General features: G+C 36.3%; 1 protein-coding gene across 4 annotated transcripts in view; it reads right to left on the bottom strand.

Moving 5' to 3' along the window:
• Positions 1–7060: 7060 nt before the first annotated feature.
• Positions 7061–26333, bottom strand: part of MON2 (MON2 homolog, regulator of endosome-to-Golgi trafficking) — a 125608-nt gene continuing 106335 nt past the window's right edge. For all 4 annotated transcript variants that reach the window (XM_080659850.1, XM_080659849.1, XM_080659852.1 and 1 more), the window contains 5 exons: positions 21176–21236; positions 20050–20173; positions 17361–17568; positions 13631–13713; positions 7061–8612 (listed from right to left, as the gene is read on the bottom strand). In XM_080659850.1, coding sequence (XP_080515976.1) covers positions 8449–8612; positions 13631–13713; positions 17361–17568; positions 20050–20173; positions 21176–21236 — 640 coding nt within the window. In that variant the 3' untranslated portion in view covers positions 7061–8448. The remainder of the gene's footprint in view (positions 8613–13630; positions 13714–17360; positions 17569–20049; positions 20174–21175; positions 21237–26333) is intronic.

Genomic DNA, 26333 nt, shown 5'->3' on the forward strand with positions numbered 1-26333 from the left:
TGCTCCCCTGCCAGCCTGTATGCCCCTAACTGCCCTCCCCTGCAGGCCTGGGTCCCCCACAACTGCCCTTCCCTGCAGGACCAGTCACCCCCAACTTCCCTCCTCTGCCAGCCTGGTCACCCCTAACTGCCCTCCCCCACATGCTTGATCGCCCCCAACTGCCCTCCCTGCTGGCCTGATCGCCCACAACTGCCCTCCCTTGCAGACCTGGTCCTTCCCCTGCTGGCCATCTTGTGGTGGCCATCTTGTGTCCACATAGGGTCAGTCATCGTTGACCACATGGGGAAGCCATCTTGTGTGTTGGAGTGATGGTCAATTTGCATATTACTCTTTTATTAGATAGGATAGAGGCCTGGTGCATGGGTGGGGGCCAGCTGGTTTGCCCTGAAGGGTGTCCCATATCAGGGTGGGGGTTTCCTTGGGGCATGGGGTGGCCTGGGTGAGGGGCCTCTGGTGGTTTGCAGGCTGGCCACACCCCCGGCAACCCAAACGGAGGCCCTGGTATCTGGGATTTATTTATCTTCTATAATTCAAGCTTTGTAGCTTTGAGCGGAGCCACAGCCATTTCTGTTGGGATTTATTTATCTTCTATAATTGAAACTTTGTAGCCTTAAGCGAAGGCCAAGGCAGGCCAGGGCAGGCGGAAAGCTTGGCTTCCTCAATTACCGGGGAAACCCAAGCCTCTTGCTCTCTCCGTGGCCACAGCCATCTTGGTTGGGTTAATTTGCATACTCGCTCCTGATTGGCTGGTGGGTGTGGCTTGTGGGTGTAGTGGATATGTGGTTAATTTGCATATTACTCTTTTATTAGATAGGGTTTAATCTGTGCTTGTCTTCCACAGTACTTTGCACATTTACGGTCTTATATTCCTTGCAAAACTGTAAACTCCCTAAGGGCAGAGAGTAACTCAATGCCTAACACCTGATAGGAGCTAAAATGATGATGACAGGAATACTTATATACAATCTTGTGTTTACTAGCTATATACACCTGAGCACTCCTACTGACTTTTGTCAACAAAGCAAAGACACAATTATGAGCATATAGCAGATTCTTAACCTGCATTGCTTGTCCCCAGTAAAATGCAAAAAAAACTTAATAGACAAACATGTAAACTGACCGTACCTCTGCTACGCCCACCAGCCAATCAGGAGGGAATATGCAAATTAGAAGGACAAAGATGGCGGCCACCCAGCTGCTCAAGGCGCAGAATGGCCTGCCGGGGCAGGATGCCTGCTATGAGAGGGAGGGCAAGGGGGTGAGGGGATCTACAGGAGCAGCACTCCGGCCCCGCAGCGAAGACGAAGACTGCAGACTCCGGAGTCTGCAGCGAAGACAAAGAAGGCAGACTCCAGCCGGTGCAAAGGCATGGGTCCCAGGTGCCAGAGGAAAACTGGTGCTGGAAGCCAAGGGAAAGAAGGCCTATTGCATGAATCTCTTCATGTTTTTGCCCATTTTTGAATGATATGTACCAGAAGTGTATTTTATTTATGTAACACCCACCTAGCAGTTACCATGGGCTAGGGACAGTACTTTATCACACTGCTTTTTAAATCTTAATAAAAAACTATATGAGTTAAACACTACTATTAACTCCCTTTTACATGAGGAAAGAAAAACAGGTTAACTAACTTGCTATTTTAAACTGTCCTGGACCAATAATAAAAACCCAATACAGCTCTGGAGGTCATAGTCATTAGACAAGTATCTTCTTTACAGTATTTGAAGTTCTTTGTTATGTTCAAGTGTATTTGTCTCAACATCTATTCATAGAAATAGTTGTGTAAAAAATATTAAAACAATTTTTCTTTGAGAGATAGAAGTATGGTCTTGCTATAAACAGGCAGTCTTAAAATAAGCCTCACTAAGTTAAAAATACATAGGAGTGCTTGTAAAACAAAAGAAATGATTATAAGAATCTAGTCCACTTGAGAACTGTTTTTACCTGACCTAGAATTTTTTAAGTTCAACATTTTTTGACCTAGAATTTTTACACAAAGTTCTAAATCTACTTTCCAAACTGCTGAGATAAAGATATTTCATAATATTCCTGTTTTTATTATTTTCACTTTATATATTAATAGTTTCAATAAATCTCTCAAAAACACACCTTCCTTATTCTATTTTAGAAAAGTTTTCCCCAATTGACAGCATATGTAAACCATCCTAAACATATTTGAATTAATTATAAAGTCTGTTAAACAGATTCAATGATGTGGGGTATCACTGATGTGTTGAACCTAATGGGGATGAGAAAGCAAACACAAAGTACATTAAAGAAAAAGTGAGTCATTTATCATATCTGGAAGTAAATTCTCAAAGTGGTTATGATTTTTAGTTATACTGAGAAAACTAGCACTGCTAGGACATAATTTTAAAAAATCTGAAGTCATGCAGAGTGGAACTGTAAAGCAATTTAAGGATCTATACAATCACAGCTACAACTATATAGGTTTTAAAAAATGTTTTTATTGATTTCAGAGAGAGGAAGGCAGAGGGAGAGATAGAAACATCAATAATGAGAATCACCAATAGGCTGCCTCCTGCACACCCTCTACTGGGGATTGAACCTAAAATCCGGGCATGTGCCCTGACCAGGAATCAAACTGTGACCTCCTGGTTCATAGGTTGACACTCAAGGACTAAGCCATTCCGGCCAGGAACTCACAGTTTTTGTGAAAAATCTATCCTAGGCCACAAAGAAAATCTGGGTTTAAGGCCAAGAGACTCATGATCATAATATGTAACTGGTACATCTCAACAACATAAAAAGTGCAAAGAGGAAGTGTAACAACAGCAATATTACTTTTAAGAACTGCACTGGGAGCTAAAAAAAGAAACTCAACAAATTAGATAAATATATCCAGTCTGGCATAAACATCATATGGGTAACTGCTTTAAGAGACAGAAGCTGTATGTTATATGTTAAAATTATGACACAGAAGTAGTAAAAGCAGAAAAGCAAATGCAATTTGCACAGTTGGGTCTGAAGCCTAATACTTTATTTTATTTTGCTAGATAAAAAGACTAAGATTATAATATTATAGCGTTGGAAATTTTCTCATATCTAGTAAATTTCACAGAAAGCAGCAGTTGTTATATTGTAGTCATTACCCAAATAATGTTATGGTTTTGATCTTTCCTGCACTATTTATCAAATGTTGTTTAAAATAAAACAATGTAATTAAATTTGCAGTAATTGAAAATGGCATCAAAACTCAAGGGTACAATAATTTCCTTTTTCTTGTCTCACAGTGTAATCAGGAATGTTTGAGCTGACCTCTGTATCACTGTAAGCACCAAGCACATGGTTACCAAATACACCCTGGAAAGACCTGAAGAGAATACTATAACATTCTAGGTCTTCTATAAAAAGAATACTGTTTTGTAACAGAAAACCAGAAACAGCTGAAATACATGGATAATATGCTATCATGTCCTCTTTATATCATGTAAGTCTAAAATAACTCAAAGAATCTGCCTGCAAAGACAAAACAAACAAACAAACAAAAAAAAACAAAAGGAAAAAAAAACTTAATGTAAGCTCATTTCCCTTTTAAGAAAAGTGCTATGATCTCCCTATCCACATAACAGAAAAGACATGATTATTCCAAGTTTAGCTGCTGAATTCTTATTTATAGCATCCCATTTTGTGGGCATCCTCACTGCTGAATCCTGTGGATTCAGAAAGATAGTAGGAGCTCTAGTCACAAATTATTTTAACTTGACTCTGGCCGATGTGGTCCAGATGGTTGGGTGTTATCCCATTGACCGAAGGACTGCCAGTTCGATTCCCAGTCAGGGCACATGCCTGGGTTGTGGGCATGATCCCCAGTAGGGGGTGTGCAGGAGGCAGCGGATCAATGTTATGCTCTCATATCAATGTTTCTCTTCTCCCTTCCTCTCTCTAGAAATCAATAAACTTTTATAAATACATACATAAATAAATAAATAAATAAATAAATAAATAAATAGGAAAGAGAAGGGAAGAAACTGATGCAGGAGAAAGGGGGAGAAAAATAGTCAAAGGTCTCAATTAGGATATAGTAATAAATTATCAAATAACTTGAAGATAACTACCTTAATAATGTAAAATCAACTCTAAATTCAAACTATGTATTTTTCCTCTAAAGAATTCATGAGAACTCACTGTCATCTCTGTTTTAAAGATTAGAAAACAAAGGTTTCGAAAAGTTAACATGCCTAACATTAAAAAGAGGCAGAGTCTCTGTTCCTTGCTGCTTCACAGTCAAGACTAATAAGAATATTTATATTCACCAAAGGAATGACTACATGCTCCTTTAAAAACAGCCAACACTGCCTGGGCATTCAAACTTACCAGATATGTAAACATGGATATTTAACTCCTCTGAAATAGTTTTTACATAAATTAAAAAACAGATAAAGTTTTTTTTCCCAATCTAGAAATACTTTTCATTCAAATTGAAAGCACTAGTCTACTTGCCAGAGATACAAAAATTTTAATTCAGGGTTTCTGAAGTATTAAAAACTGCTTTCCCATAATATATAAATTGGTAACACACCATGTGTTATAAACTCCCACTCATTCATTCTATGAATGGTAGTTTAAATAAAAAAGCAAAATTCACTCTAAAAATGTAGATAAATGCAACCCAACAACTCTAAACATAGTTAAAGGGTGGCACTATACACAAGAACAGCATATCTGCCAAAATGTCAAATGCATTAAGCATAATGCATACTAGGCTGCTGGCAATGCTTTCAGCTATGGTCATTTTCTATTAAAAACCAGAAGTTCACAATATTCTTGGCCTGGACATCAATTCATTCCAGGGCTTCTAAATCTCCACTATTAATATCTATAGCAATCACAGGTGGGTGAGTTCCTGAAAGTATTCTGCCTTCGCTAGACAGACTTCACCTGCAGCAGTCTTTTTCGAGGATCTGGTTGCCCATCTTAATTATTCTACACTTGAGAAGAATATATTAGTCATTATATTACTACACTGTTTTTCATTAACATGAGTGTAATAATGACAACCTCATTAATACTTTTGAGTTGTTTGCTAACACTTCAATAATTTAAGCCATTTTATTCTGTTTCTCAATGGACCCTTTGGCCAAATGGTTGCCTGGGACCAGTGATTCCAAATTGTGACAATGAACAAAATACTTTCAAGTTATATTGAGAAAGGACAAGTAACCTATTATAATATTAAGTATATGCTATTCTTCAGAATAAAATATATATGTTTAATTGCTCACCTCTTCCATCTAGTGTAACATAATTTAAGGAATATAGCAAGAGTTGAATCAATAATCATATAGGGGAAAAACAGGTAAACAATATAGCTGTTAATAAAATTAAAAAATGAAATCAAGTAAAAAGTGATTCTAAGGCAGACTTTCATGCATTTTCTTTTTCTTTTGGCTCCTACAAGCTCCTAATAAGTAAATGTTACAAATGTATACAGTAAAATTAACAGAACTTTTAGTTATCACTAGTTATAAAGGAGTACAAAATAAGACACTACAAAATGACTTGTTCTTCTCCTCTTTGGTAGTGGCAGCTTTATAGGAAACTAAAAAGTAGACTATTCCAAGTTAAAAAAATTTTTTTTATAACGGAAAAAAGTCAGAAAAGGATTTTAATTCAATTGTTAGATATCTGTTTTCCAGCAATCTATATATAAGAAAGGCACTGTCCTAGTTGGTTTGGCTCAGTGGATAGATCATCATCCCTGGGACCGAAGGAATGATTCTGGTCAAGGGCACGTACCTCTGTTGCAGGCTTGATCCCTGGCCCTGGTTGGGGTGTGTGCAGGAGGCAACCAATTGATGTCTCTCTCTCACATCAATGTTTCTATCTCTCCCCCTCCCTTCCACTTTCTCTAAAAATCAATGAAAAAATATCTTTGGGTTAGGATGAACAAAAAAACAATAAAAAAAGGTACCGTCAGTGACAAAAAATGATTATGTGAGGCTTAAAACTCATTGTAATTATAATATGTATCCCAAAGAACATTTTTACTACTGTTTCATGGACTAATCATAGTCTTAAATGTCCTATAAAATGATCTTAGCTTTAGCAACTTCCTTTTTGAATCTCCTAGCATGTAGTAATCTCACATAGCCCAGTTCTTCTAGTCACTGAAGAACCCAATTCACACCAACAAGAGAAGGGTTAACCTCCCAGGAATCAGGATATTTTAGCCTAGAAGTATGCTTGACTTAAGGGAATTAATTACTAGTAGTGACTCCTGGGAGTGGTGAGAGATCTTCTGTGAGGAAAAACCTGTCAAATATACCATCAAGGGGGGTGGCCCAGCTTGCCTGACATTAAGATGGCCACTGATCACTATATTATATGGTATTTACACATTCACCATATTTGTGTTTTGAACTGTAGGGTATGGTCCTGGTATTGAAAGCTAATACAGTATTAGTAAAACCAATCCATTTATATAAATATATGTATATACCTTTGACTCATATTTAACTTTCACTAGAGGACAATTCTAATTGCAATTGATCTGTTATTTCTCAAGAATAGATGCATTTTTACTTCATGTAAATTCTTGGCAATATGTTACTGAACTTGTACACTACTCTTGTTATTCTATTTCAATGCTTTATCAGTGATATGCAGATTTTTCTAATCTCCAATTTAACATATCCAAATATAGAAAGTAAACTAAACAAACAGCTTGAGCAATTAATTTTTACAACTTTAAGACAAATGCTGAAGATATAATCTAGAAAATGCCATATTTTACCTTAATTTTACATGAAATTATAAAGTAGAAATTCATTAATTCATGTAAAAAATTCTATCCCTTAAAAATAATATCTAGCCACTTGTTTACAGATAATAGTGCAAATTAAATAATTACACAATTATAATAGCCTCACAATTTTATCTTGTTCATTACTTAATTCTAATATCTTCTCGTCATTTTATAAATATGCTGGAGAGGCATAAATTCTATTAAAATCAAAGGCCTTCCAGCACACTAAAATAATACTGAGACAATTATGATTTCTTATGAAAAATAATTGTTTTAAACATCCTTGAGTCTTCACATAAATTATGAAAATTTAATTCAGAAGAAAAATATAATAATATAATCCATAAAATAAAAAATACAGTAAGCTAGGTCAGTCCGTTTTTTAAGGAACAGTTAAGTTGATATACTCAGGAGCATTTCTTCACTAGCAGAGGAAAGTGAAACAAAATTAGCATTTTTCTCCATGACATAAAGTTTACTGCACTTCTAAATGCTTCTCTATCTCCAAAAATACATTTCTCATTGTTTCAGAATACACACACATTTTATATTTGTGGGTCAGCATAGTTACTTTGCTTCTTGAGAAGACATTACAAAACAAAGCACTGAAATGAACAAAACCTTACAGGCAAAAATTTAGGAAATCTGAAATCATGTTGCCTGGGTGATAATTCAAAGTCAGTGATAAATGTTGTTAGTCAGTGAGGGAGTAGGGAGAGGGGAGGAGACTCAGTAGAAATATAAAATATCAAAGTCTTTAAAATCCAGACAGCAAATATAAAAACAGACATACTTATGTGAAAGCTGGAAAAGACATTTAAAGAAATGAGGTATGATGGAGTCATAGTGCTACAAAATATCTCAATGTATTAAGTTAATAACCTATACTTCGGAGTTGCAAAATCAGCAAATCATAAACTATTTGCTGCTGTGTTCACATGACCTTTCTGGCCAGAGATTTAATAGTGACTAGCAACTACATTTAAAATAATCATTAAGCTAACTGCATGATTATATGGTGAGTGTATCTGCCGCTTAAGAAGGCAAATTATAAGTAAAAAGGTAAGCAAACAATTTTATATTAATAATAAATACAGCATCAAGCATTTAACATTAGCAGTATTTAAAATTTTTAAATAATAAATGCAACTATTTTATACAGAACTGTAACCATTTATTATACACACAAGTATATCAGTTCCTTTTGTTTACAAAGGCTGGTTATAGATAATATGGAATGTTACAGTACCATCTTGCATAAAATTTTAGTACACTTTTGTACTTGAAAAAGGGCGCAAAAACACCAGCCTAATAAATCTGACTGAATGAAATATCTTTTCTTTCTTTTTAAAAAGTACATCATTAACACATACATCACAAACTGTACATAAGCTCACTTTTAAATCACCAATTGAATATATGGTAGCAGGTATGCTGTAGTATTAACCATCTCTCTAATCAGTTTAATTATTAAAGGCTTGCACTGATACTCATTCAGGAGCCTTTGCTGATGTGTAAGCTTGTAATAAGAACTACTGAACTCAGGTAAGTACAATTTAAAGAAGGCCAACAACAGCTGCCAAGAATTATTTGTAGTAAGAAATGTCTTCTAATAGAAGACTCACTGAGGAGCAGACATTCTTTAGATATCTTTCTTCTTTAAGTTTATTGTAGCTGGTCAAGATTCTCCATTTTGAACTTTGGATGCTGGTGGCTGCATGAAATCCTTAAAGGGAACTAGTGCCTCTTTAAGTGCAGAGCAGACTTCTGAAGATGAGCAGGTGATGCATTCTACTAACGTTGGGTATAAGGCAATTACTTGTGCCCAGGTATTTTCATCAACTGTAATGCAAAAAGTATAAAACCTCAGAAAAGGGTGGATTTCAATAGCAGAGATCACCCACTTAACATAAACACAATCATTTAAATACAATGCAAAGAAAAAATTCCCAAATATATGGAGATTCCACAATCTTCTTTTACTTTTGGGAGATTTCCTGCAATATTTAGTAAGATGTAAGGGAAAATATATAGCCAATGTGCAGACATATCAATACCAACAAATTTAATAAAAGTACATTTTTAAATGATATAGCAATTTGCAAAAGCCTTGGAAGCTAAGTCAAGTAACTTAGAATACTTCAAAACCTTACTAATTTTCAATATAATTGCTAGAGAATATAGTGTACATTTCAAGAATTATTAGAAAAGAGTTCAATTTTTTATGCAGTTGTGTGCTAAAAATATACATATATTAAATTATTTTCTCTGTAATGTCCTTGGTATTGCTTTTAATTTTAAATAACCACACATAGATTCATTCTTGTACTGCTTGATAATCTTTTTTTATAAAAAATTGATTTCAGAGAGAGGAAGGGAGGAGAGTGAGATAGAAATACCAGTGATGAGAGAGAATCATTGGTTGACTAACTCCTGCACAACCCCTCCTGGGGATTGAGCCCGAAACCCAGGCATGTGCCCCACTGGGAATCGAACTGTGACCTCCTGGTTCATGAGACGACACTCAACCACTGAGCCACACTGGCTTGGCCTGTTTGACAATCTTTGATGTATATCATTAGATTTGAACTGTAGTGGGGAGGGACTATCATGAACAATTAGTACTGTTGAATGACATTTAGTGAATGGACAAAAGTGTTATATCCCAATTAATTTGTACTGAAGGGTGCCGGGTTCAATTCCGCTCAAGGGCACATGTCCAGGTTGCAGACTTATCCCCAGTAGGGGGTGTGCAGGAGGCAGCTGTCAATGATTCTCTCTACTCACTGATGTTTCTCTCTCTCTCTCCCCATCCCTTCCTCTCTGAAATCAATGAAAATATATTTTTTAAAAAAACTGCTGCAAAATGTCATGCCACTCAACAACAGAACCAATTACCAAATGAGATGCTTTGTGATCACGTGCTAATCATTCAAAGAACACTGTTTACAAACAGTCACTCTTGGATTTAAAATAGACTATAGTTGTAGATATGTAATATTTATATATGGTGGTGAAATTACTAGTGTTTTTTCCAACATATGCCCTATTGTTTAAAATTTGTTAAAAATAACAGTGAATTGATAACAAAAAAATAACCTCTTAATTTAATTATAAACAAATCTTGGTCAAAAGCATTTTAAAATTAACAGGGTGTTAATTTTCACATATGACTTACGGACTAGAAATTCTGTCCATTAAGTCTGAAGTCTGTTAAATTGAGGTCCACAAAATTGAGGATTTACTATATACAACTAGAGGTCCAGTGCATGAATTCATGCATGGGTGGGGTCCGGCCAGCCCGGCCCCAATCAGGAAGGATTGGGGCTGGGCCTGTTGGGAGGAGGAGACAACAGGAGGTTGGCCGGCTGGCCCGCCCCATCGGGGCCCGATCAAGGCCAGGCCAGCTCGGGGGAGGGACCACAGGTGATTGGCCAGTGGGCCCCAACCCCAATTGGGAGGGCCGATTGGGGACCAGCTGTTGGGGAAGGGGCCATGGGAGGTTGGTCAGCCAGTCCCACCCCTGATTGGTGTGGGGCGGGGGGCGATCAGGGGAAGAGCTGGCTGGGGGGAGGGGCCCCAGGCAGTTGGCTGGCAGGCCCTGCCCCTGATCAGGGTAGGGAGGCCGATCTGGGGTGGGGCTGGGTGGGGGGAGAGGCTGCAGGAGGTTGGCGGGACAGCCCCTTCCCCTGGCTGGCCCCACCACCAACTGGGGCAGGCCGGCCGGACCCCACCCGTGCACGAATTTGTGCACCAGGCCTCTAGTATTTAATAATACTGAACTATACATATACTTAATAATGGTTAAGATGATAAATTTTATTTGTATTTTACTCAGATGAAAATTTGGGGGGAACAAGATTGCATATATTGAAACTTACCTAGATTGCCCTGTTTATTACAGGAAAATACAAAAATACATTATTTAAGATAACATCTTAAACTAAGAGAAAGCTACTCAAATTTCTTAAATTAAAGTATTTTTTAAAAACTCACCATAGATATTGGTGGGCACTTTGGACTTAACTATCAAAAAAATGAAAAAGCTGTATGTATTGATATGAAAGATTCTTCATAGTATTTTATAAAGTGGGGGGGGGGAAAGTGTTCAGAACAGTAGGTAATAATATGATACACATTCATTTATGCTAAAAACTGGGGGCATAGAGAAGTATATATTTTCTTTTTTTTTTTTTTTTAAATATATTTTATTGATATTTTACAGAGAGGAAGGGAGAGGGATAGAGAGCTAGAAACATCGATGAGAGAGAAACATCGATCAGCTGCCTCCTGCACATCTCCTACTGGGGATGTGCCCGCAACCAAGGTACGTGCCCTCGACCGGAATCGAACCCGGGACCTTTTAGTCCGCAAGCCGACGCTCTATCCACTGAGCCAAACCGGTTTCGGCTATATTTTCTTTTTTATGTAAACTTGTGGAAGGATTAAAAAACTAATAAAAGTGGAAGCCTATGGTAAGGTAAGAACTGGGTAGATATAGAACAGGGGGAAGATCTTAAAACTTTTCCCTTTATATACAGGGTGGGGCAAAAGTAAACTTAACAGTTGTAAGTATCAGAAGCAGAGTTTATTCTTGTGTTATTACTTATTAATTATTGCACTACTTTCCATATAAACAACTGTAAACCTACTTTTGCCCCACACTGTATATATCTTTTTGTACATTTGAACCGTGTGTATGTTTACTATCTGTTCACATTTTTAAAGATCAAGGTAAATGATAAAAATAAAATTATCTCAAACTAAAAATAAGTCCAATAAATGCCTCCTCTCCCACTAGAAAACCCTAACACAAATAACCAATGTGCTAAACAGATGTAAAGTATACATTGGTTCCAAACCATGTAGCCATACTTCTAAATTAGTTTTGAACTGGCCATGAGCAGTCCAACATATTTCTGCTGAGAAGGCCTGGCTTTTTCTAAGTTATCTTCTTTTTTTCTGTTTCTTTATGAAGCTTATTATACCTTTTTAATACGTTATAATATAATCATTATCATTTATGGTTACATTTACATTACACTTCACTTCATATGCCTAGAGGCATAATTCTAACTCTCCTAAACAATTTTTAACATTAATAATTATACTGCCCTATCTACGGCCCATTGGCTTTGTTTTAAAAAAAAGGTTGCTGAGTCTTCCTTCCCCTTTCTTCCTTTAAACAAATTCTCATTAAATTATTGACAGCTGTCTAAAGAGCATACAAAAGAATGCAAGTACTATACATTGAAATATACTGGTTATATGTAATATATCTATAGCAGTAACATGGGAAACAGAGAATTTCCTGTTTATGTCTTAAGTATATTTTTAAGGATCTAATTCTATCCTGTGATCTAATGAAGATTTTACTGACTGATTTCTAGAAAGTCAATGCATGGTTTCCCTCTCTGAAAACTTAACCAGAGAATTTTTTTATAAGAACTTAAATTTGAACTTGAGATGAATTTAGGACATTGCTCCAGAATTTTCCCCAGAAATTCCACACCTCGATTTGGATTGAATAAATATAAGTCTATTATTGCCTCTTAGAGTTCACATAGTACTCACCCTTTTTAGGCCAAAGTACCAATGGGTAGATTTAAAAACAGAAAAACATGTATTTATTTTAATTATATAATAACTGACAGGAACAAATATCCTATGACTCTTTTATTAGGAACTTCCTTTTTTCTTGGTTAGTAAAAGAAATGCTGCTTAAAGTGCCAGTCATCTAAGGTGCCAGAATGTAAACCAATATACTTCCTTATTTAACAAAGTCAAGTTGTATAAAAAATGTCAGCTGAGTGAGGGTGTTTAGTGACACAATTGATTTACATTCTGGTGCCAGCTCTTTACCTTGTCCTAGATCAGTAACAAACTCTTAAGATCAGGGGCTGGTCCAACAAACCAGACTTTGAGTAACAATGTTGTAGAGGATTCAAAATAGAACAAAACAAGGCCCAAAAAGCCTCTTAAGAACTTAACAATTTAAGGGGAGTGAGTCATGTACATGTATAACTATAACACAAATAGGTTGCTTTAATGCAAAGGTACACATAAAAAAGCTAGGAATTCAACAACAAAAATAAATAAATCATTTACCTTTAAGGATTAAAAACAGGCTTAAAAGAGGAGTGGTATTTGAATTAGGTGGATGTAGGCAGGAGAATGAAATAAGCAAAGAGTTGGTAATACTTGAGTAGATAGAATTTTAATTTGGTGGGAGAGTAGGGTGTGTGAGGTCTAGTGTGAAATCAAGCATGAACAGAATAGTCAGACAGTACTCTTCATGCACTTGGTAGGTAATAAGCAAAAAAGGTTTTTTGTTTTGTTTTACAAGGATGGAAAAATAAATGGTTGAACATACTTTTGGAAAAGTCATTTCTGGCCATAATGTGAAGAACAGATTGGACAGGAATAAGTAACAAAAAGGGAAAATAAATGAGGAAGGACTATAAAAATGATTCATAGTTATTTATACAGTTGATATATCTACAGTAAATCAGTACAAATGCAGAATGAAAGCTTCCCCATTCCTTAGAAAAGTCAATGATATTCTATATTAAAAATACACAAAATATGAATTGTCCATGCAACACCCTGAATTCAGACCAATTTACTTTAAAAAAAGTCAGCCAAATAGTTGTTTTACATGAAGACAAAACATTACAAATAAATTTTACTTAATTGACATCCTAATGGGCTGATGCTTAACTGTCATCAAGACTAGAGAAAAGTAAGTCTAATAGCTGTATGTTCCTAAAATTCAGTTAACTTAATAATAATACAAAAGTACATTACAAATAGAACATACACGTTATGAGTTTAGAATAGCTGAGTTTCTAAGCACTTACCATTCTCAGGCTGAGTTTTCTTAAGTGAATCAATGAGAGTACTAACTGCTTTTAAAACAAATATGATTTCTGTTACTTGTTGCCTAAAAAAGAAACGAGAAATTATTTCCATTAAGATTTTAACATATGCATATGTGTTTTTTACTGTGTTTATACAACTAAATGGACTTTGAGAAAAATGGAGTATAATGCAAAGTTAATGTTAGTTTTAAATTCTTAAAAAAGAAAAATCATTTTATTAACATGTACTTCAGTGTGCAAATCCTATATAATAAAAGGGTAATATGCAAATTGACCCTAACGGTGGAACGACTGGGAACTACTGATCATTATGACACACTCTAACCACCAGGGGCAGACACTCAATGCAGGAGCTGCCCCCTGGTGGTCAGTGTGCTTCCACAGGAGGAGCGCTGCTCAGCCAGAAGCTGGTTCTTGGCTGGCCAGCATAGTGGCAGCACTAAGGATGTCTGACTAACAGCTTAGGCCCGGGGAGCAGGCATCACCCGAGGTCTCCCAGGCTGCCAGAGGGATGTCTGACTGACAGATTAGGCCCAATCCCCTGGGGAGCGGGCCTAAACTGTCAGTCAGACATCCCCTGAGGGGTCCTGGGCCGCGAGAGGGCACAGGCCGGGCTGAAAGAACTCCCCCCCCCCAAAGTGCACCAATTTTTGTGCACCAGGCCTCTAGTAAGATATATAGTTCTTACCATTAGTTATCAATTTTAAAAAGGGGGAGAGGCAAACTACTCATGCAAATCTAAATTTATTTGTAAACTACTTCATGTAACTACTTAAAATTAAAACATTTTATAATATATGCTTTTAAAACTTCTCTGCGAAAGGTGTATTTATTTTAACTAATTAGTACTAAAAAAGATTTGCCAAAGATTAAATGGAAATATAGACTACTATTACCTCATACCACATATTTTATCACGCTGTTAAAAGTTTAAAATTACAATAATGCTTATTCAATGTTCCAATACAACAAATAACATGCTCAAAATCAGTCCTAAGGTGGCACTATTTGGAAATATCAGCAATGAGGAATAAACTTGCAGCAAAGGATCAACAAAAGTAGCTTGAGTCCCTTCTTTCTCCCTACAAAATAAAGCTCTTCTGCTATAGTATAAACAGCACCCCAACCTGATTCCTGGTATGAGTCTGTGTTTTCATTCTACAAATAAGATTTTCCTAATATATGATAAGGTACTATTTCAAGTCATGCTTTGTAAGCACTTAAGTATTTTATCCTGTTGCAATGCAGATTTTTAGAAAATAATGTAATGGTAACTGCATCAAACATAATATGATAGAACATAACACTTCATGGCACAACTATAACTAAGATTCAATTGAAAAGCAATAGAATAAACACAAAATATTTAAAAATGAAGGGGAAGTTAATTTTGAAACCAAATCCTATCTAATAAAGAGGGAATATGCTAATTGACCATCACTCCATCACAAAGATGGCTGCACCCACAGCTGAGGCCAAGTTCCCATAAGGAGCCTTAATGAGCAATCAGCAGGGACCTGAGACTATGCCCTCCCCCTGCCCCCGTGGGGCTTGACAGGGGACCTCAGGCCACGCCCCCCACCTGGCGGGGCTTGACAGGTACCTCAGGCCTCGTCCCCTGCCCGGCGGGGCTAGATGGGGGACCTGAGGCTACATCCCCCTGCCGGTGGGGCTTGACGGGGTACCTGAGGCTGTGCCCCACTCCTGGTGCCAGGCCGGGGGACCGGAGGCTGTGCCCCCCCACTTGGCGGTGCTTGATGGGGGACCTCAGGCCATGCCCCCGACCCAGCAGGGCTTGACAGGGGATCTCAGGCCGTGTCCCCCACCTGGCGGGGCTTGACGGGGGAACTCAAGGCATGCCCCCCGCCCCGGTCTGGGCTGGGGGACCTCAGGCCACACCCCCTGCCCTGGTGCCAGGCCAGGGGACCTGAGGCTACGTCCCCTGCACTGTGGGGCTTGACAAGGGTGGGACTGGCCGGGTCTGGATCTAGCCCAATGGGAGGCGGGTGGCTGGGTCTGGGTCTCACGCGATTTTGAGGCGCATGTGGGTGGGCGGGGACTTGACTCTGAGTCCCATGGTGCACCCCAAACTCTGACAGGAGGAAGGTTTTCATATACATTTGACTAATTTTCTTTGATCTCTGACACTTCTATTATAGAGAAAGGGCAAATAGCAATATTAAATTATTTCCTCTAATTAATCCCCTTTTAATGTGCACGAATTTCGTGCACTGGGCCACTAGTAATGCTATAATCTAATAAATAAAAACAGTCCAAGCAAAGCAACTTTATTACTGCTATCCAAGTATATTTCAGAGATCAATTTTGATGAATCAATTTCAATGATGTCTACAACCATGTTACTAATGCCTGTCTTTGGAATGCTGTCTATATATATAAAAGCCTAAGTGACCAAACGACTGGTTGACCGGTTGCTATGACGAGCACTGACCACCAAGGGGCAGATGCTCAATGCAGGAGCTGCCCCCTGGTGGTCATTGTGCTCCCACAGCCAACCTCCCACAGCTGGCCAACCTCCCGCAGTCCCTCCCCCTGGCCGGCCGGCCCCAATCAGCCCCAATTGCCAGTCAGGTGGAGGGACCCCACCCGTGCATGAATGTGTGCACTGGGCCTCTAGTATATAAAGGGGATAGGGGAGGTATAATTTTTATGCCCTATAAATTAAAAATACAGTGAATCCTAAAAGAAATACAATGGGTAATAAGGATTGATAATTCAAAAATCATACATTAAATTACTATGTGACTTTTTCATTCATCAAATTTAAAAAAGAAAATAAATAATAAACTGGCAAATACTTCTAAAATGCTAAAAATGGAAGAAAAGGACAATCATATATTTGGAGAATATAAATTGGTAGAAATCTCTGGTAGGCAATTTGTAATACATATCAAAAGCTTCTAAAATGTCTATCTAACTCCAAAAATTTATTATAAGTAAATGAGAATGTGCACAAAGATTTAGAGCTAGTGATTTACCTCTCTAATAGTACCTTTGGAAATGGGACCCACATTTCCTCTTTCCTAACTGTAATAACTTTGTCTTCCAATATTATTTTATTTACTTCATTTGCTTTGCTTTAAATTCTAACTTCCCCATCAAAAAGTAGATTGGCAATACAGCCCTAATTTATGAATGCATTTTTTGATGACTTTTGATCATATACCCCGACTTTGATTAGCCTGAGCTTAACAGAAAGCCTCTAAGACCCTTCCACTATAATAGTATGGCTAAATGAGAAGCAAATCAGTTTAGGTTCAAGGACTTAAATAAGCAAATTAGATAAAAGAAGATCTAAGATATGGCTAGCTGACTTACAGAGAAATCTAGAAATAACTGTAAACCAAACTAGAAGCATAATTTATTATTTTCTCTCCAGAGAGATCTACAATCATGTGCTCATATAGATTTATAAGCCCTTATTCAGAAATCCTTGAGAAAAAATTTTTTTTCAGAATTCAATTTTGTTTTTCCAATTCAAAAAGGTAGGTTGGTACTGAAAAGCATCCCTTAATAAAACATTAATAAATCAGCAGCAAAACTTATTAACATTTAGATTGTATGGAATACATCAAATTATAAACAGCCTCAGGTGAAGTTCAGATCACTTATGAAAACACTTTTCAGAGGGTTTTTTTTATTATGAATAACTATAATAGTGTATTTCTTTCTTTAATAAAATATATACCTTGGAAGAGGGCATTTACCACTTAATCTTTCATCCTCTATATAGCGATGTAGTACATCTTGAGACCTCTTTAAAAGTACTGAGAGTGCCATTCGTGAGATGTAACCTTCTTGAGGCGTTGTGACTTTATTACTGAAGGAAAACTGGAGCAATGTTTCAAAACACATTTTAGAAAATTCTTCTCTCAAACGAATATCAATCTCTGCTTCTGTAAAATAATTTTTGATGGTCAATAAAGGTTAAATTAATACAACTCTTAGCAAATTTATATATATGATTTTCCCCCTGAATGTGAGAGGCACATAGATTGGTTGCCTCCTACAAATGCCCCAACTGGGCCAGGGGAGCAAACCCATGTACCCTTGACTGGGAATCAAAACTGAGATCCTTTGGTGCTTGGGCCAATGCTCTATCACTGAATACACCGGCCCAGGCTCCAATGTGTCATTTTCATACAACTCTTTTATATGGAACTTTTTTCTTTTCTTTCTGAAATCTTTTAGGAACTTCTCTTTATCCCCGAATGTTTTGATATTTCATGATAGCATGCTTTATTGTGGGTTCTTTTTCTTTCACTGTTCTGGGTCCTGAATGACCATTTTTAACCTAGAGATTTATTTCAAGTTGTTTCTTTGAGCATTTTCTCTCCTAGCTTTTCTCTGCTCTCTTTATGGAAGACCTATTGTCAGATGTTAGACCTCTTTATTAATTTTATTTATTTCTTCTCATATTTTCTTCTTTTTTGTCTTTGCTATACTTTCTAGGTTACTTCACTAATGCTTTCTTCCAAACCTTCATTGAACTTGTTATTTCAGCCACTACATTTTAGTTTCTATGGCCTCTTTTAATGTTCTAATTGTTCCCTTTTAATAACATTGTTCTTGTTTCATGAATGTAAAAGTATTTATCTCTTTGAGCATCCTAATTACAATAATTGTGCTTTTCTTTTTAAAAATGTTTTCTATGACTCCGCATTACCTCTTTCCTCCCAGTTTCTTTTGCACCTCTTCATTTGTTTTGGTCTTTCTCTTTCATGTTGAAGAATTTCCTCAAATGTCTGTGAGCTTTGGCTGTCAGATCGTACTTAAGAGTAGGAGACCAAAAACGATCACTGGATCCTCCGTGTTCACAGATTGGTTTTGTTTAGCAAGAAAGATCAGTATGTGTGTGTTTAAGGAATACTCAAGGGCAAAGCTGAGAAGTCTGTTTCCTATCGCAGTCATTGGAAGAATGTCCATGCACCTTATCAGATACATTTAATAGTATAAATGGACCCAGCTGGTATGGCTCAGTGGTTGAGCTTCAACCCATAAACTAGAAGGTCACAATTCAATTCCTGGTCAGGGCACATGCCTGGGTTGCAGGCTCAATCCCCAGTAGGGGTTGTACAGGAGGTAGCCAGCCGATCAATGATTTTTCTCTCATCACTGATGTTTTATCTCGCTCTCCCTTTCCCTTCCTCTCTCTCTGAAATCAATAAAAATAGAAAAGAATTTTTAAAAATAGTATAAATGGCAAGAGACAGCATGAGAAAACTACTAAAAAAGCATACATTGTAACTCAGTAGTCCATATTTAGCCTAGAATATTTGCATCTAATAATTATATTGTTCTTAATGTGTATTTTATAAAAATGTATCTACAATTTTTACGCACTCAATAATAAAAGTGATCACATTAAGATAACTGGACTTTAAGATTTTTTCTTTGAGGTTCTCATGTGTATTAAATCTGCACTTTACCAGATCAGTTTTAAAAACTGTCTGGGCTAGAAAAAAAAAGAACTAGTTTGTGAAGTAAGCAACATGAGAGACATCTAGTGGTCAAGCTACACACATATATGCTCTTTAAAGTGTTCAGCTTAGTAGAAGTTAGTCATGGCTCTGGTAAATTCTGGGGATTAAGGATAGATATTCATGGCACATTTTTACTATTTTTTAATCATCACACAGAAAAATCACATTATGATGCCGCTGTTACATTTAACATTTAAGCACAGGTTTAGAAAAGAGAAATAACAGCAAAAGGCAACTTATATATTATCTCCCAGTAAGGCAGCATGATATAATCAAAAGGAGCATGTAGTTCTTTTTAAGGGTAAATTTTGGCCACCGGCCTTAAGATTGTGGGCAATTTTTTTTTCAAGCTTTTTAAACCCATTTCCCTTTCTATAATATGATGGAACTGGTCCTCACAAAAATATTGTGAGAAATGGGATTAATATTCTGGCATAAAACCCCACACATAGTAAGTAGTGTTCTTTAAGGTCAAGGTATCTATTTTTTTAATGGACTAACTCTGAAATTTATAGTCCAGAGAGGTTGGTATTAATATCTTCATTTTACAGATGACAAAACTCAAACTTAGAAAAGTTAACCAACTACTAAGTGGCAGAATATACACTTACTACCTCCCAATAATCCATGACTTCACAAAACTGGAAACGTGTTGGCCTGCAAGACTTAAGTGGATTCCTTAAGTGTTTTTGCAATTAATTCATTGCATATAATTCACAGAATATTTACCACATTTTCCCCTCGTAAAACTTAAAGCTCTAAATCACATTCATAAAAATTACCTTACCCATTTACATTTACCACAATCATAGGAGTAAACATTTTTATATTAAGCTTCTTCAAAAATACTTCAATACTTATTAACATTTTTAAAAAATAACTGAAATAACATACCTGTAAATGAAGATGACTGAGAATGTATTGAGCCCTTATTAAGCATGGTCATTATCTGACCAACAAATTCCTTAGGAATAAAATTGGCATAAGGTAGTATCTCAGTGCTGATAAGCTGAACTACCTGAAACAATAGAGGCAAATTCAAATGCATTTTTTTTTCTTGAAGAAGACGGACTCAAATAACAATTTGTAATGTAAGATTTAAATTTTATGTAAAAAAAAATCACTTAAAGAATCTCCTTTAATAGAAGTACCCAAACATTTTAAGGTTAATATAGAGGATGACTAGTCAGCTTCTCCCCGTCTTAGTAAATAACTTTATCACAAAGTAGTCAATACTATAAACTGTTTACAATATATAAATTGTTATGCAACAATTTTAGTAAGTGTTGATCTTATTTCTAATATATCATGTGCTATTTCTGCCTTTTGAAGAAATGTTTTAAAAAAAGTTTACAAGACTTTTAATATAGTAACTGGACAAAAGGCAGTATTTTGTATCTATATGATGATGCTTATGCTTTTTATGTACACTTTAAAGTATTTGATTTTATTTACTTAAAAGTTCCCTATCCTACTTAAAGAATAAAATACACACACACACACACACACACACACACACCCACCAAAAATCCACAACCAAAAACTACTACTTTAAATTCCATTTATATTTAACAAACTATATTCTTTAAAACTCATTTCTTTTAAGAATGATAAAGGTCATCTATGGCTGGTTTAAAATGAGAGAAATCTAAGCAACTGATTGATCAATTTTAATTACAAACATCTGATTTGTTCATTAAACTGTAGAGTAAGCCTTAAAAAATGCTTGCTGACTAATAAATTTACTGAATGAACTGCTATTTAAAATTATTAAATGGACACACCTAAGTATCTAGAAAACATACACTCAGTGCAAAGCTAACAAATATTAGGAAGTCATTTAAAAAATTTCAGTGCTTTAAAATTAACCTCTTTGAGAGTTTTCATGCTTTTGGTTTAAGTTTAATCTATTACTTCACTTTATTTATTTATTTATTTTTAGCAATTTTATACTTTTAACATTTCTACAATGTGGTTTTCACAAATAGTCACAGAAAAATGTTTTAAATAGCTTCCTCACCTCCACATCAATACATTCATTTCTTTGAAATTCTTGAATAGAAAGGTTATCTGGAGGTATGCTAAAAAAAATAAAATAAAACACTCAATTTTTAAAGGTAAAATATTCCCTGAAAATACAAATGGAAAAATTTTATTTTCACCCAGGTTGGAACATTAAATGGTATTTAAAAGAACAGTATTTTTAATTAAAGTCATTAGTATAAATAACTAATTACAAACATGAAATTCCAGCTACAAAAACACTTGGCCCAATCCTGAACTGAATAAAATCTGTAGAACTACACTACTTTCAGTATTTGGATTGTAAAAACAAGGAAAAGTAAAGATATTATCATCTGTAGCTACAGCAAAAATTACCATTGTGACAATACTGGAATTTCCTTATATTGCCCATGAATTGAAAAGGCCTTGGTCAAGCTGTTGAATTATTCACTCAGAGACTCTCCATTAATCATTAATTTATAACAAATCCAATATATTAAAGATCTTTACAATAAAGGATAGAGAACATCTGAAAAGAAGAGGATTGATTCAGACTTTCTAAAGCAGAACATTATTCCAGCAAGATCAGAAGAAATGGATAGTTCTGAGAGAACCAAGGTGAATTCTAGATCCTGTGGCTCTTATTAAGAATAAGCAGTAAAATGATATTAATCTTATGGAATAATAAAATATTAATTACTCAAAAACAGCTGAGAATAGGATGGTAATGATTATTACAATAATGACAGCTAAAACTAGTGAGCTCCCCACTGTACTAACAGCTTTATTTGTATTATCTATGTTCCCACAGTAACCACATGTAGTAATATTTTCATTTAACTGACAGAAGAGGAAACTGAAGCTTAGAATGGCTAGTAATATGACCAAAAACACACTGTAAATAAAGGCCACAATTCAAACCTAGAGTTATTTGATGTTTGAGCCTAAATTCTTCTATTCTATAATATTTTAAATGTAAAAACAGTATTACCGTGTTTAGGTTTAGGGTATATTATTTTGTATTTAGGATTATTTTTGCTATATATAGTATTATTTGGTTTACCTTTTACAGGTATTGAAATACACACACCTAGCCCTAGCCGGTTGTGCTCAGTGGATAGAGCGTCGGCCTGTGGGCTGAAGGTCCCAGGTTCGATTCCAGTCAAGGGCATATGCCCGGTTGCAGGCTCAATCAGTGTGTGGCATGCAGGAGGCAGCCAATCAATGATTCTCTCTTATCAATGATGTCTCTTTCTCTCTCCCCCTCCCTTCCTCTCTGGAATCAATAAAAATATATTTAAAATAATAATAAAATAAAAAAGAACCAAACAGAAATTCTAGTGCTAAAGAACTCAATAACTAAGATGAAGAATGCATTAGAAAGCACTAGAAATAGAGCAGATCATATGGAAGAGAAAATTAGTGAGCTTGAAGAAATTTATAAATGATTCAGGTGGAAGAGGAAGAGAATCAAGATTTGTAAAAATGAAAGAACTCTACAAAAACTATCTGAGTCCATTAGAATGGGCAACATAGGACAATGGGTATCCCAAAAGGAGAAAGGGAACAGAGAGCCATTTAATAGATGAGAACTTAATCCTGGGGAAGGAACTGGACATACAAGCACAAGAAGCTAATAGAACATCTAACTATCTCAATGTAAAAGACCTTCTCCAAGACACGTTATATTAAAACTGTCTAAAGTCAATGATAAAAAAAGAATTTTTAAAGCATTCAGGGAAGAAAAGACAGTAACCTATAAAGTAACCCCCTTCAGGCTATCATCATATTTCTCAGCAGAAACTTTACAGGTCAGAGAATGGAATGACATACTCAAAATAGTGAAAGTTAAAAACTGCCAGACAATCCAGCCAAGTTATCTTTCAGATAGAAGGAGAAATGAGGACTTTCTCAGGTAAAAAAAAAAAAAAAAAATACTGAAAGAGTTCACCACATTCTTGGCTTATAAGAAATGTTGAAGGGAGCTGTTCTACTGTAAATAAAAAAATGGAAGTATACAAAACTTTGAGTAAGGTGATAGAATCAGAAAATTGCAACTCTATTACAGACTAGAGTGTCAGACAATTATAGCATGAAGGGGAAAAAGGATTAAAAATAACAATAGCTACTTCAATTTGATAGTGAATATACATCATAAAAAGGGATAATTTGTGACAACAAAAACATAAAAGGAGGAGGAAAGGAACAAAACTTGTAGAGGCAAATGAAGATAACAGACTATTAGAAGAAAAATGACTCTTTTATCTATAAGGTGTTTTATATAAACTTCATGGTAACCACACACACACACACAAAAAATCACACCATGATCAAGTGCAAGTTATTCCAAGAGAAGCAGGGATGGTTCAATATCTGCAAATCAATCAACATGATACACCACATTACCAAAATGAAGGATAAAAATCATATGATCATCTCATTAGATGTAGAAAAAGCATCTTACAAGATTCAACATCCATTTATGAAAAAAAAACTTTCAATAAAATAGCTGGGTATAGAAGTAAAGTACCTTAACATAATAATAAAGGTTAGATATGGCAAACCTAGAGCTAACATCATAGCAGTGGTGAAAAACTGAAAGCTTTTTCTTTAAGATCAAGAACAGGACAAAGAGGCCCACTCTTGCCACTTTTGTTCAAAACAGTATTGAAAGGCCTAGCCAGCGCAATCCTATATAATAAAAGGCTAATATGCAAATTGTCCCCTAGACCAGGAGGTGTGGCTGGCCAACTGCCCACGGCCCCTCCCCCAGCCAGCCATACCCCCGATTGGGGGGCGGGCCAGCCGGGCCCCACCTGTGCACAAATTTGTACTGGGCCTCTAGGTAGGCAGTAAAAGAAATAAAAGGCATCCAAATTGGAAAAGAAAAAGTAAAACTATTTGTGGATGGCATGATTTTTATATATAGAAAATCCTAAAGACTACACTGAAAACTATTAGCAATAGTAAATGAATATATTAAAGTTGTGGGGTATAAAATCAATATGTAAAAATCTGTTATGTTTCTATGCACTAACAAACTATCAGAAAGAGAAATCAAGAAAAGGATCGCATTTACAATTGCAGCAAAAATAATAAAATACTGAAGAATATTATTTAACAAAGGAGGTGAAAGTCCTGTACCCTGAAAATAAAAGACATTAATGAAAAAAAGTAAAAAAAAAGAAAAAAGTGAAGAAGACATAAAAAAATGGAAAGATATCCCATGCTCAGGAATTGGAAGAATTAACAATGTTAAAATGTCCATATTATCCAAAACAATCTACAGACTCAATGAAATCCCTATCAAAATCTCCGTGGCATTTTTCGCAGATATAGAACAAAAAAATCCTCAAATTTGTATGGAACCACAAAAGACTCTAAATAGGCAAACAATCCTGAGTAAAAAGAACTAAGCCAGAAGTATCACACTCCTGTTTACAAACTAGTCTACAAAGCAATAGTAATCAAAACAGCATGATATTGACAGAAAAACAGACATATAGACCAATGGAACAGAATTGAAAGCCCAGAAATAAACACACGTATACAGTTAAATTACAACGGAGCCAAGAACATACAATGAAGAAAGGAAAGTTTCTTCATAAAATAGTGTTGGGAAAACTGGACAACCACATGTAAAAGAATGAAACTGTCTTACATCATACACAAAAATTAACTCAAAATGGATGAAAGACTGATGTGAGACCTGAAACTATATGCTACATAGAAGACAACATAGGTGCTAAGCTCCTGGACATCAGTTAGCAACATTTTTGTGGATTTGACCTCAACAGCAAGGGTAACAATAACAAAAATCCTATCTAATAAAAGAGTAATATGCAAATTGACTGTCACTCCAACACACAAGATGGCTGCCTCCATGTGGTCAAAGATGGCTGCCCCCATGTGGACACAAGATGGCCACCACAAGATGGCCAGCAGGGGAGGGCAGTTGGGAGGGGCCAGGCCTGCAAGGGAGGGCAGTTAGGGGTGACCAGACCTGCAGGGGAGGGAAGTTAGGGGCAAACAGGCTGGCAAGGGAGCAGTTAGGCATCAATCAGGCTGGCAGGGGAGTGGTTAGGGGGTGATCAGGCTGGCAGGCAGAAGCGGTTAGGGGCAATCAGGAAGGCAGGAGGCGAGCAGTTGGGAGCCAACAGTCCTGGATTGTAGGAGGGATGTCTGACTGCCCGTTTAGGCCCGATCCTACCAGTGGGATCGGGCCTAAACACGCAGTCAAACATCCCTCGAGAGCCCCAGATTGGGGAGGGTGCAGGCTGGGCTGAGGGACACACACCCCCATGCACGAATTTCGTGCACCGGGCCTCTAGTAAACAAATAAAACTACAAACTAAAAGCCTCTGCACAACAAAGGAAAACATAAATAAAACAAAAAAGCAAACAACTGAACGGAAGAAGATACTTTCAAATGATATTTTCTGATAAGGGATTAATATGCAAAATATATCATGAACTCATACAACTCAACAACAAAAAAACAAATTGATTAAAAAAGATAAGAAATAACAAGTGTTAGAGAGGAGGTGGCGAAAAGGGAACACTTACTAGTATATCCTGGTACTGGGATTGTAAATTGGTGCAATCACTGTGGAAAACAGTATGGAGGTTCCTAAAAAAATTAGGACTAGAACTACCATATGATTCAGCTATTCCACTTGTAGGTATTTGTCTGAAGAATACTATCCAGCTGGTGTGGCTCAGTGGTTGAACCAGGAGCTCACGGTTCGATTCCCAGTCAGGGCACATGCCTGAGTTGTGGGCTTGATCCCCAGTATGGGGTGTGCAGAAGGTAGCCAGTCAATGATTCTCTCTCATCATTGATGTTTCTATCTCTCTATCCCTCTCCCTTCCTCTCTGAAATCAATAAAAATATCTATTAAAAATGATTATGAAAACACAAATTCAAAAATATATATGTACCCCCATGTTTATTACAGCATTATTTACAATAGCCCAGATATTTAAAAAAACTGTTCATCAATGGATGACTAAAGATTTGGCATGTGCACACGTGCGTACACACACACACACACCTGAATACTACATGGCCATAAAAAAGATGAAATATTGCCTTTTACGACACAGATGGACTTGAGGGTATTATGCTAAGTAAGTCAGATAGAAAATTGTATGATTTCACTCATATAGAATGT

Source organism: Plecotus auritus (assembly GCF_963455305.1).
Source record: "Plecotus auritus genome assembly, chromosome: 3".
In the NCBI taxonomy this organism is placed as follows: domain Eukaryota; kingdom Metazoa; phylum Chordata; class Mammalia; order Chiroptera; family Vespertilionidae; genus Plecotus; species Plecotus auritus.